This window comes from Indicator indicator, chromosome Z (assembly GCF_027791375.1).
Source record: "Indicator indicator isolate 239-I01 chromosome Z, UM_Iind_1.1, whole genome shotgun sequence".
NCBI lineage: Eukaryota > Metazoa > Chordata > Aves > Piciformes > Indicatoridae > Indicator > Indicator indicator.
The window spans coordinates 12318900-12332274 of record NC_072053.1 but is presented as its reverse complement, the minus strand read 5'-3'; the positions used below and the strand labels follow the sequence as shown (position 1 = coordinate 12332274).

Here is a 13375-nt window from a genome sequence, read left to right as displayed (position 1 = left end):
CATCATACACATGGAGCGGGTGTTTAAAGCCCAAGTATGCAGTCCCCTTCCTTTAGCTGGAAAATGATAGCACTCTGATTCCCTCTGGTGCATTTTTCACATGACTGACCACAGAACTATTAATATCTGAATCTAGAGATGGTTCAGCTAGACAACTCATTCCCTCCAGAGACAGGAAAACCACAACTTCTTCCATCCCTGGAAAAACTTTTTGTGACTGCAAGACCAGAAGCTCAGATGTAGTAGAAACCATTCTGGTTTGATGATAAACCTCAGTGGAGAATGTCAATCAGCATGAGAGAGTTCAGCTTGTTTCTTCTGTGCCTCCTTCGCATCTCCAGGAAGGGTGAGTTCTGAGTTTGCTACAAATCACTGTCTGATCAAGGATTTTCTTCCTACTCTACACAAAGTGCCAGGGGAATTACCTGGTACAGCATATTCTCCAGGAAGTGCACCACTCACTGCATGGCTGAAAAGGACCCTGAAAAGCTTGAAGGCTTGATACTGCAATTGGCAGAGAGGTCTTTGGGGATGTTGTTTGTTTGGGTTGTTTCAGGGTTTTATTGTTGTTGTGGGGGGTTTTGTTTGGTTGGTTTTGGGGGATTTAGGGTTTTTTTGGTTGTGGGGTTTTTTTGGGGTTTTGTTTGGGGGTTTTTTTGTTGTTGTTGTTTAGTTGGGTTTTTTCTTATTTTTTCCTTCTTTACCTTGTGCAGAAAGACAGGACAACTGTATTGTCAGTTGGACATGGAATTTCCAGCATCACCCCAAAGTGCCATTTTGCATTCCTAGGAGTTATTGTGTGTGAGACAAAATTTGCTCCAGCTCCACTGAGCACTTAAGCTCACATTTAACCTCAAGTATGCACATAATTTCCATTAAACTCAATGCGTTTTGTTTAGATACACTGTCAAATAATGTTTGCTAGAGCAAGGTTAGTGTCTGTGGCAGTCTCCAACTCTTGTTGTTGGTGTTTTTTTAATGACCCTTCCATTCACAACTAGCAGATAGACTGACTTGACAGCTCCTTTCAGGAGTTACCTTGTGTAAGGAGTGTAGGCTATTTGCCTATGACTTTCTGTTTCTTGTGAGAGTTTCAATTCCAAGAACAAATGAAAGCTGGATAATAGCAAAATATCTACCACGTTGAAGCTTTAAGGTTAAGTTATACATAACATGCTGACAACTCGCTCCACTCGTAACCAAGGCAAACTCTGTTTTGATAGATATGGGTGGAACTGGTAACACTAGAAGAACTTACTTTTAACATCATTTCTCATGCTGAAGCAAGATGTTTGTATCATGGAATTGTAGAATCATTGAGGTTGGAGAAGACTCTTGAGATCATCAGGTCCAACCATTAACCCTACTCTACCAAGTTCACCACTGTGTGCTAAAAAGAATGTTCTTCACTTAGGACTTTTTTTTTTTAGTGGAAACAAAAAAGGTAGCAGAGAAAAGCAAATCATATACTCAAAGGCACATGATCTGCGGTTCTCCAAAAGTAAGGGTTACAGCAACATGCTGTAAAACAACAAAAATAAGAGGAAATCAACTAGAAAGCAATAGAATTTTCTGTTATCACTGTCAGGTCCTTGTGCTCAAAGTCCATGAGTTTCCTGCGGCCAAGTAGACTTGTATATTAGATTACTAAAGGTGCAGAAAGTACTCATACTGTTATAATAAATGACAAGGCAGCCTGACTCCAGATCTCAGTAATTAAAATACTGAGACATTGATTCCAGATAAATCATATTAAAGAACCATTTCTGTGTTGGCCTTTGTCTGTTGTGCAGTGCACAATAGATTAATGAGCTGCGCTGCCATTGAGGTATTAGTCAAATATGATGAACAGATATATGAACAAGCAACAGACCTCATCTTAAAGACTATACAAGTAACCTCACAGGTGAATGCCCATAGATCACAGTTAAGCCAGCTACACCAGGAATGGGCAGCAATTACTTACACAACACCTTTACAATTTTTTGCAGTTATTCTCAGCTATTGAGGGGAAAGTTCCTAATATAATGAAGCTATCAAGTGAGTTTATAGGGCTGGAATGTAGCCACAGATGTCCCCAAAGCCACAATCTGCTGCTACAGCTGTTGCAATTAACAAGACAGTGGATAGAAACACATATCTATATGGAAAGAACTGCCTACAAACACTGTTTCTTGATATTCTTGGTTCCTGGGGAAGAGAAATGGGTGAGATTCCGAGTTTTCTTTATGTTGTGCTGGTTTGAGGCCAGCCAGAACATCTCTTGCCCCGAAAGGGACAAAAGAATGACACGCACACACGGATTGGAGAGTGATGGAAAGTTTAACTGGAAAAGTGATTGGTGAAACTACAGAAAACTACAAAGCATAGTGGTAAAGAGCATCCTAAAGCATACAAAGTCCCTTACATAGTACCCAGAGGCTTCCCAATCCTTCCCTTCTCCCACCTGAGGGGTCTACCCAATCCCTCAGGGCTCTTCCTTCCCCCTCCCTCCCACTGCTAGGCAAGTCTCAGGCTGGCCAGGTCTGAGACTGCCCCCCCCCCCCTCCATTCTCCTCCTGGCATTAGGCCTAGTCAGGCCCAAGAGGCCTGAGATACTCCCCCGGCATTACCCGATAAGAGAGGACATCTCCCATGGGAGCAGAGAGGGAAGAAAGAGGAAGAGAATGGCTTTGCAGATGGATTTACAGGGCGCAGGATTTATGGGTAGAAATACGCCGTTTCCTGTGTCCACCCCTATTGGGTGGGCACCCAGGACACCAGAGGTGTATCTCATGCAGCAGTGGCAGGGGGCACCCAGCCCAAACTGCCACATATGTACTACAAAGGTGGGAAGCATTCATTCAGGTGTAAGGCGGTTTTCACCACTGGACAAAAACATTTGGACTGGGTCTAGTGGTAGTGAGGTTCAGCTCCTCAGACTGTGCTAGGATTTACTGTGACCAAATTTGGCCAAGACAGCCAAATCCTAATTGTTTGTGACATCTCAGCTGGAAAACTCCACATTTCCCCCACCATGACACTATGACGAGGCTTGTCTGAGAAGATACTAGCAGCTAGGCTCCATACAGTGCAACCTGCTCTGCTCACAGGGAGATGCTTTCTGAAGTGTCAAGGGCATCCTCATTCCTACGACAGGAGCAGACAGGGAACTTGCCTGTTCTCACCAGCATTTGTAAGATGAGTATCTTCAGTCTTCATTTAGATCTTGTCACAGCTCACAGGATGCTACTTTGTGATAATAGCAGCACTGATCACTGGAAACATCATCTGTTCCTACTTTTCCCAGTGGTAATGCAACCACCAGCTGATTCATGTAACAAATGCTGTAGTGTAGGAGTGTGTGTGTGAGCACATACACAAATGCAGGGCTTCTACACTGACTGCACTTCAGTGCCTAAAGCCAGAACCATACATGCAAAACTTTTCATCTTAGCTTTTTCTTTTAATAAGAAAAAAAGTACTCTGTTCCTCCAAGCAAAAAAATGCCTGTTAACTGCAAAAGACTGTTACATGACTTAAAATGCTATCATTCACTTAACAAACAAGATGCCTTCTTAGGAATTGAATCACATTCAGCATGAGCTAGTCCGTCCCCTGAGCTCTGCCTCAAACTGCAATCAAATCCAGCCACTGTAACTGGGCTGCACAATCATCTTGCAAGTCCTCAGCAAGAACAAGAAGCAGCACAGGGCCCAGCCCAGGAACACAGCACTGATTTTCTGACCAACAACAGCACAGATATGGGAAGGCTGTCCAGTTCTGGAGAATCACAGAACGCTTTCAATTGGAAGAGACCCTAGTTTCCACCCCCTAGCCATGGGTAGACACCTTCCATTAGACCAGGTTGCTCTAAGTCCTGTCCGGCCTGGTCTTAAACATGGGTGGGGGATCCACAGCTTCTCTGGGCAACAGGTTCCAGTGCCTCACCACCCTCACAGTAAAGAATTTCTTCGTAATACCTATTTTAAATCTCCCCTCTCTCAGTTTACCTCTCAGTCTATCATTACACTCCCTGATAAAGAGTCCTTCCCCATCTTTCTTGCAGACTCCCTTCAGATAGTGGAAGGCTGCAATAAGGTCTCCCCAGAAGCTTCTCTTCTCCAGGCTGAACAACCCCAGCTGCATCAGTCTGTCCTTACTGGAGAGATGCTCTGGCTGCTGATCATCTTCATGGCCTCCTCTGTACCTGCTTTTCTGTGGGTTTTGTAAAGCTGTGGGACCCAGAGCTGAACTTGGGGTGGGGAGAAATTTCCCCCTTATACATTCCCAATAACTCAGTCTTGATCATCTCTTTCTGATTCTAGGTGTGCAGTCCAATGGCTGGTCCGTTCATGTCCCAGCTGATGTTACTGGTGAACTTGGGAAGATGGTTATCCTGCCCTGTACTTTCACACACCCCTACAAAACATTTGACCGTACCCTCACTGCCATTTGGAGAATCAAGGAACCTTACAATGGCACAATAGTTTTCAAGTGCATTAGTCAGAGTGCCAGTGAGCTCTGTAAGACTGCCATCAGCTACAAAAACAAATACAAGCTGCTTGGCAATCCCCGGCACAAGGACCTTTCCATCAGGATTGACAATCTGACCTGGAGTGACAGCGAGAGATACTTCTGCCGAGTGGAGTTGTCTGGAGATATCCACGACAAGTATGAAAGCAGGAATGGGATAAAGCTGCACTTGATAGGTAAGAGGGCATGAGAGCCAAAGGAGGCAAAGCCACCTCACAGGAAAGTGAGAGCCACAAGGTGTGGAAACTGATGGGATGGTACCAGAAGTTGACCTGAGGTAGTCTTCCAAAGCGTTGGCTTCCCCAATGCTGTGTATAGTTCATTAGATTCAGGCAGGGAACATTCCACAGTTTTCCAGCATGAAGTGGTGAGTGCAACACAAGGAAGAGAGCAGAAACATAGCTGGGAAGCTGGGTTAAGAGCCAGATACATCCTGCACATTCCACCTTGTCCCTCCAGTGCAGGATCACAGATCACAGGATGTTAGGGGTTGGAAGAGATCTCTGGACATCTTTGAGTCCACCCCCCCTGCCAGAGCAGGAACATAGAATCATATCATCTAGGGCAGATAGCACAGGAACGCATCCAGACATGTCTTGAAAATCTCCAGAGAAGGAGACACCACACCCTCTCTGGGAAGCCTGTTCCAGTGCTCTGTGACCCCTACAGCAAAGAAGTTCTTCCTCATGTTACATCCATTGCCCCTTGTCCTATCACAGGGCACAAGTGAGAAAAGGCTGTCCCTTCCTTCTTGACACCCAGACCTCACACATCCTGGTCTTCAAACTGGTGACACATGGGTTTGATGGGTGGACCACGAGATGGATTTAAAAATGGCTTGATAGCCACACCCTAAGAGTGGCTGTCAAAGGCTCCACGTCCCAGTGGAGGCCAGTGACAAGCAGAGTCCCTCAGCGATCAGTCCTGGGACCAGTCTTGTTCAACATCTTTGTTGGTGACATGGACAGTGGCATTGAATGCACCCTCAGCAAGTTTGCTGATGACACCAAGCTGTGTGGTGCAGCAGACACGCTGGAGGGAAGGGATGGCATCCAGAGGGACCTTGACAGGCTGGAGAGGTGGGCACAAGCCAACCTCAGGAGGTTCAACAAGACCAAGTGCAAGGTCCTACATCTGGGTGGAGGCAATCCCAAGCACAAATCCAGGCTGGGCAGTGACTGGCTGGAAAGCAGCCCTGAGGAGAGGGACTTGGGGGTGCTGGTGGATGAGAAAATCAGCATGAGGCCACCACTGTGCACTTGCAGCCCAGAAAGCCAACCAGATCCTGGGCTGCATCTGGTGTGATGAAATGTGTTATGTAGATATGTGTGTGCACAGATACATGTCTGTGTGTCTGAAAACACAAATATTTGAAAAGTTCTCAGTGGAAAGTGGTCTCAGACCTGTGGAATGTCTGTTGTGGAAAAGAAATGACCGTGATGTGACCTGCTGCATGCCACCACTGCAGAAGGTAAGTCTCTGATAGTGAGGAGAGAAATGGTTAATACACTATCCCTAGATAAGAAGTAAGCAGTAAAAATAACGCAGCTAAGAAAGGCAAATGGTAGATGTTTCAGCATACCAGCTCTGTGTAAATTGATGACTGAGCTGAGCAAGTTGGCAAGTGAAGGACCAGGGTTCAACATTCTGAAGCTTTGCAGCAGGTTGAGGGAAGTGATTCTCCCCCTCTACTCCACTCTGGTGAGACCCCACCTGGAGTACTGTGTCCAGTTCTGGAGCCCCTATTACAGAAAGATATGGACGTGTTGGAATGTGTCCAGAGAAGGGCCGCAAGAATGATCAGAGGGCTGGAGCACCTCTCCTATGAGGATAGACTGAAAAGAGTTGGGGCTGTTCAGTCTGGAGAAGAGAAGGCTCTGAGGTGACCTTATTGTGGCCTTCCAGAATCTGAAGGGGGCCTACAAGAAAGCTGGGGAGGGACCTTTAAGGGTATCAGGTAGTGATAAGACTAGGGGGAATGCAATAAAGCTGGAAGTGGGGAGATTCAGGCTGGACGTGAGGAAGAAGTTCTTCCCCATGAGAGTGGTGAGAGCCTGGAATGGGCTGCCCAGGGAGGTGGTTGAGGTCCCATCCCTGGAGGTGTTTGCAGCCAGGCTGGATGAGGCTCTGGCCAGCCTGATGTAGTGTGAAGTGTCTCTGCCCATGGAGGGGAGTTGGAACTAGATGATCCTTGTGGTCCCCTCTTGGTCTTCTCCTCTCCAGACTAAACAGCCCCAGGTCTCTCAGCCTTTCCTTGTAAAGCAGTGATCCAGTCCCTTAATCATCCTTGTAGCCCTCTATTGGACACTCTCAAGTAGATCCTTGTCCCCTTGAACTGTGGAGCCCAGAACTGGATGTAATATTCCAGGTGAGGTCTCATCAGAACAGAGCAGAAGGGGAGGAGAACCTCCCTCGATCTGCTGGACACACTTCTCTTAATGCACCCCAGGATCCCATTGGCCCTCTCTGCCACAAGGGCACATTGCTGTCCCATGGATAACTTGTTGTCCACCAGGACTCCCAGGTCCTTCTCCATAGGGCTGCTGTCCAGCAGATGACGTCCCAACCTGTAGTGGTGGTTATTCCACTTATTAAGCTTGTTATTCCTTCCCAAATGCCAGACTCTGCACTTGTCCTTGTTGAACCTCATTAGGTTCCTCTGTGCCCAGCTCTCCAGTCTGTCCAAGTCTCACTGAATGGCTGCACAGCCTTCAGCTGTATCAGCCAAGCCTCCCAGTTTGGTATCGTCAGCAAACTTGCTGAGCAGACTCTGTCTGTCTGTCCCCTCATCAATGTCATTGATGAAGATGTTGAATAGGACTGGACCTAGCACTGATCCCTGAGGACTCCACTAGTCACAGCTTTCCAGCTGGACTTGGCACTATTGACTACCACTCTTTGCACTGTATTGTGTAACTAGTTCCTAATCCATCTCACTGTCTGTTCCATCCCACACTTCCTGAGCTTGCTCACAAGGATGGTATGGGAGACAGTGTCAAAAGCCTTACTAAGGTCAAGGTAGACTACATCCACTAATCTCCCTGCATCAACCCATTCAGTTATGACATCATAGAACGCTATCAGATTAGTCAAGCAGGATTTTTCCTTGGTGAATCCATGCTGCCTACTCCATCAGATCTGTGCAGAGGCAAGCTTGGGCCAGCAGCCCATGGGGTGGGGTTAAAGACATCTTCATCAGAATCTAAACCAGAGAGCCTGGACACTGAGCGCATAGAATCACATAATGATAGGGTGGTTGAAGGAACTTCTGGAGATCATCGAGTCCAACCACCCTGTCAAACCAGGATCACCTAGGTCAAGTCACACAGGAATACATCCAGACTGGTCTTGAAAGTCTCTAAAGAGGTTAAACACAAAAAACATACAGACAAATGAGAAAACTAATGCATCAGTCCTCCAGCCTCAACCTCCTCCTGCATTACACAGACATGTAGGAAGGTCACTGGCTGCACCTCTGCCTCCTGTATGGACAGCACTGGGATGCAATTCACAGTGCAAATGTAGAAATTCACAGATGATTACTGTGGTACAGCACAGTGCCTCTACCTTCTGCCACTATGTAAGGTAACAACAGCTGAAGCTGACCAAAGCTCAGAAAACTGTGTAAGGCATTACAGGGAATAAACACAAAGTTCATGTCCTTGCACTCAGGCTTTCTGGGTGAATCCTTTTACTCCTCCATCCAACACAGGCATGGTAGGGAAAGCTGGGGAAAGAAAGTGCCAGCAAATATGAGGAAAGAGATGTTTAGTCCCAACATTACCCTGATATTAACACACTGTGCATCCACCAAGCCCTCATTCCAGGGGTTTTGTGTTAGAACTTCCTTTGAAGCCTGAGGCACTTTCCTCCTCCTCCTCTGTTGTGACTTCTGCAGCTGCCCCCAGGATCATCAACATCACTGTCAGCTCCAATGGGGATCGCACATTCCAAGCTCGCTGCACTGCTGAGGGGGAGCCAGCACCTGCTCTGACCTGGACTGGACCACCCTATAGCAACCTCACTTCCATCACCAGTATGAACCATCGTGTCACCAAGGAGCTCCAGTACCTGACCCATGATGGGAAATACACCTGTACTGCCATCAACAGCCATGGAAGGGCTGAAGGGACTGTGTACTTCTATAAATTCAAAGCCTCCAGCAGCTCCTTCTTCCTGATCCTGATCTTTGTGCCATTAGGAATTAAAGTGCTCATTTTGCTGGTGATACTAAGCTTCATTGTTTTCTCAAGAGGAGGTAGGTATCACTGTTTGCCTCAGTAGTCTTCCACCATCAGGCTCATAACTAGTGATAGGATGCAGCAGATAAAGTCAGGCAGGAAGTGTTGGATGTGTTTTGGGGTTTTTCTTTAATCATTTTATGATTTTCTAATGGGAAAATCTCAGAACAAGTAAGAAGGTCCTTCTGGCTGGCTGGTCACAGCCTGTAGACAGAAGGCCTTTTTCAGGAAAAGACCTTTGAAAACACAGAAGGAGGAAAGGTAGTCAATAGGTGGGCAATTAATGGAGAACCTACTGCCTACACAATCCAACTTTTTCTTACTTTTTTTTCCTTGAAAAGGATTTTTATTCTCTGCATTCCACACAACAGTTTAATCTCACATGGGTGGGCATCCTCATTTTACAGACCACCTCTGTCAGCACCCTGGGCCTGGATACCCAGGTGCTTCCCCATCATGAGTGAGATCTCACCTCCCAGCCACACCAGCTCCATGAGAGCAGAAAAACCCCAGCTCATAGATGAGAAACAGCTCATAGACTAAGACCTCCCACAAAGCCTGCTGGCCCCAAGAGCACCACCTCTGCCATGTGATGACATGGGGAGGAGGGAACTATGAGGGGCTCTAGGCTCTGACTCTTGTACTGGATGACATATTGCATCACCATGACTCATCTGTAGAGACAGTCTGATGTCAACACCCTGCAAAAGCCAACACTTATCTCAAACTGTACAAGCTGTAAGAGCAACCAGAAATTATTCATTCCTTGCATTCCAGTATGTCATTCCCACACCCATGAAGAGGACCACATGCTTGACAAAAAGGCTTCTCCCTATTCACTGGAGTGTTGTAACCACCCTTTAGCACAACTTCCCAATAGGTCTAGGTCAGTCCTGGCTCCCCAACTTGCTCTGACCTGCCTTGCTAATCCACATCTTCCTTCTCAATTCACAGGTCCCTCCTCTGCCCCATCCAGCCTGGCTTGGTAAGGATTTCTTGCTTTCTATTCATGTTATCCAGCAGGAGGGTGGAAATGGCTAACGAAAGAAGTGAAATATGTCCTTGGTCTTGGCAGCAACCTTCTGGCCTGAAAGCAGGCTCATGGGACAAGAACAGAGTTGGGCTGATAGCCTGGAGAGCAAGTGGGAGGGATCAAAGCTTGGGGACTGTTTGTAGGGGGTTCTGGCTCAGGTACACTGAAGAAGAGATACCACTGATGTGAGGACAAGAAACGGGAGCACCAGGTTGAAGAGACCCTGGCACATGGTGCTGTAGCAGCAAAGGGCTACAAGGTGCTTAGGTGGGCCATAGGCCTACAGCAGGGTAGGAAGCCACATTAAAGCAGAAAAACAATCACCCTCTTTCTGGGCTCCCCAGATGAGAGGAACAGGCTGGAATGGGGTCTGTGCCAGGCTGAGGAATGAAGGATGTGAGAGGGGAAACTCTGCAACAGCAACCTCCTCTGTCTGCACACCAGTCCTTATTGGAGCAGAGAAAGTGCCCATACCAAAGATGATGAACTCTGCCAAGACTGGAAGAAGGTACAGAGATACCAAACAGCCCAATTCAGAGTCAGCTCAGGTGTGGCAGGACCTGATACTTTGGCTGGCATCCATACAACGCTCTTATGGTATCCTTGTCACTTCCCATTACTCTCTTGGGCACTATTGACAGCTGTGGAGAGCAAACTAGAAAGGGCTGGGGCAAAAAGGATCCTCATACTAAGAACCAGAAACAAACCTTAGGCTAAACCTAAATAAACACTATCTGAGGTCAGTACAATTACCTACGCATGGGGCTGCTCCCTTCCAGCCAGAGTTATCCCTATGTGATGTTTCCTTCCCTTGCCTTACCCAAGAAAGATGGTCATATCAGCAGGACAGTCAAGTGTACAGCATCAAGAAATAGCCAATGAGGGATCTGGAAATTGAGTTTCACAGTTAAATTTGTGTTAAGTATTTGCAAAAGCACAGCTCTGATTATTTATCACTGTCTAAACCAGACTGTGCTCTTGAATGCATTTGTGTAAATACACAGATCAAAATGCAAAATAACCAAGATCCTCTACATTCCACATGAGATCCTTCTCAGAAGGGATCTGTCATAACTTCCTGAGACTCTGAGCAGCAGGACAATAGTAGCAGTTAATGCTAAGCATGTAGGAGATCTTCCTGATTGTTTTAAGGTATATAGTATTTGATGTAAATCAGACACTTAAAAACTACCTGCTGCAGAAGAGAGGATCCATACCAAATACAATTGCAGATAGTGATTCTGACACTCCATAACTACTAGCTGAAACCATCAATGTACAGTGGAGACTGGTGACAAGTGGTGTCCCTCAGGGATCCATACTGAGACCAGTGATGTTCAGTATCTCTATCAACCACGTACAGTGCGATCAAGTGCTCCCTCAGAAGTTTGCAGAAAACACCACGCTGAATGGTGCAGCTGACACACCTGAGGGACAGGATGCCACCTAGAAGGACCTGGACAAGCTGGATAAGTAGGCCTATACAAGGTCCTGCACCCAAGTCAGAGCAACCTCCAACATCTATACAGGCTGCGGCATGAAGCCCTGCCAAAAAAGACTTGGAGGAAGTGGTGGATAAAAACCTCAACAGGAGACAGCAATGTGAAGTTGCAGCCTGTAAGACCAAGCTTATCTTGGGCTTCATCAAAAGCAGCATGGCCAGCAGGCTGAGGGACAGGATTCTGCCCCTCTGCTCCTCCATGGTGAGCACCTACAGTTCTGTGTACAGCTCTGGAGTCCTCACCACATGGTTCCAGAGGAAGCCACAAAAAAGACCAAATAGCTGAAACATCTCTCCTGTGAGGACAGGCTGAGAGAGTTCAGGTTGTCAAACGAGGAGAATGAGAGACCATGCTTGGGTTTTTCAGTACTTAAAGGGTGTAGATGGGCCTCTTGCAACAGGACAAGGGATGATCATTTTAAAATAAAAGAGGAGAAATTCAGACTAGGCAAAAGGAAAAAATGTTGTATACTGAGGGTGGTGAAACTCTGGCAAAGGTTATCCAGAGAGGTAGTGGAAGCCCCATCCCTGGTCATGTTGCAAAGGGCTCTGAGCAACCTGATCTAAAGATGTCCCTGTCCACAGCAGCAAGGTTGGACTAGATGATCATTAATGGTCCCTTCCAACCCAAGCCATTCTGTGACGCTATAAAGTCTGAAAGGTCTTCACCTGACTCACTTCTACTGCCAGGCCACAGCTGCAAGACTCCACCTACGAGAACTTTGACCGCAGACACAGCAGCAGCCAGACTTTGCCAACAGAAAGAACAGCATCAAGATGCAGCTGAGGACCTGGGTGATCTCATCTACACACATTTGCACATCTCAAATTTCTGTCTGCTCTGTCAAGGGTACTTTTTCCCAGTGAAAATGAGATTACCATTGGCTGACCCACAGAAACTCAAAGAGACTTTGCAGGTGCATGACTTCCATTCATGCTGCTCCTTACAAGCAAGAAGAGTCCTTAAATGTAAAACAGTAAAAAGAAAAAAAACAAATAAGGATGGAGTTGGAAGATCAGAAAAGGAAATACCTACTATGCCAATTCTAAACAACTTTTGCATGATTAGCCCATATCATAGTGTTTAGCAAATAGACAACAGTCTATCACTTTATCACATCTTTTTGCTTTGCCATTTTTCAAATGTTACTTCAAAAAGCTGTTTTCACCACTCCACTTGTCAAACCACACGCAGCTTCTTAGAGCCAGCAAGTGAACTATTTTCATGTTTCAAATACTAGCTGTGAAAAAAACCACTATTGGAATTTCTGCTGGTTTAGGGTTTTTTTAATTACCACTATTATTATTCCTTAAATTCCATAAGAGTTTATTTAAGAGTCTAAAGAAAATTTTAACTTTCAAGAATGAGCCAGCCAAAAAGTTTTTCAAAAGCTGGTAGAGCTGAAAGCAAGACAAAGGGAGGTCTGCATTGTAGCTCTACTGTATCTCCTAGTGCCCAAGTGCACACACAAGCATAGTATCAGAGCTTTGTGATAAATATGCTGTAAAAATGGTCCAATAAAACAAATTGTTTGTGGGGTGTTGTGGTTTGGGGTTTTTTTTAAGGAAAAAAAAAAGCCAAGGAAAATTGTTTCTGAGCAGTTTCTATCTCCGTGTTACTTTAAGTTCCTTTAATACTTCTGAAATAAAGTCACTGGCCGTCCACTAACAAGTCTCTAACCCAATTATGAACATGCTCCAAGACCAGATGAATAGATTCAGGTCATGATACAGGATGCTGCAAATCAACCTAGAGTCTTTGTCAGGCTCAGGAAAGGGCTGTGAAGAGCAACAGGTTGGTACAGGGGAGAAAAACGAATTAGAAAAAGTGACAAGAAACTACTTTGAGGTTTGTATCACTGGACTCAATGCTCTGTGCAATCATTCCAGTGCAGCAGCTCCAAAACTCTTTTTTAAACCATCCTGCTTCTGGTAACAACCATTGCTGGCAACGAGTCCAATCTGCTACTGAATCACCATCAATCCTGTGGCCCTGCTTGCAAGCTCACCCCCAGAAGTTACCTCCTTGTAACCTCCATTCTGGGAAGGTTAAGCATTATTTGATATCACTTGGCCACGTTAAGG

General features: G+C 46.0%; 1 protein-coding gene across 1 annotated transcript; it reads left to right on the top strand.

Annotated features, from left to right (window-relative positions):
• Nucleotides 1-294: 294 nt before the first annotated feature.
• On the top strand, nucleotides 295-12077 carry SIGLEC15 (sialic acid binding Ig like lectin 15). The gene is made up of 5 exons (XM_054398185.1): nucleotides 295-346; nucleotides 4308-4691; nucleotides 8414-8773; nucleotides 9711-9741; nucleotides 11981-12077. Exons 1-5 carry the CDS (start codon nucleotides 295-297, stop codon nucleotides 12075-12077), a joined length of 924 nt encoding a protein of 307 aa, XP_054254160.1.
• Nucleotides 12078-13375: the final 1298 nt, after the last annotated feature.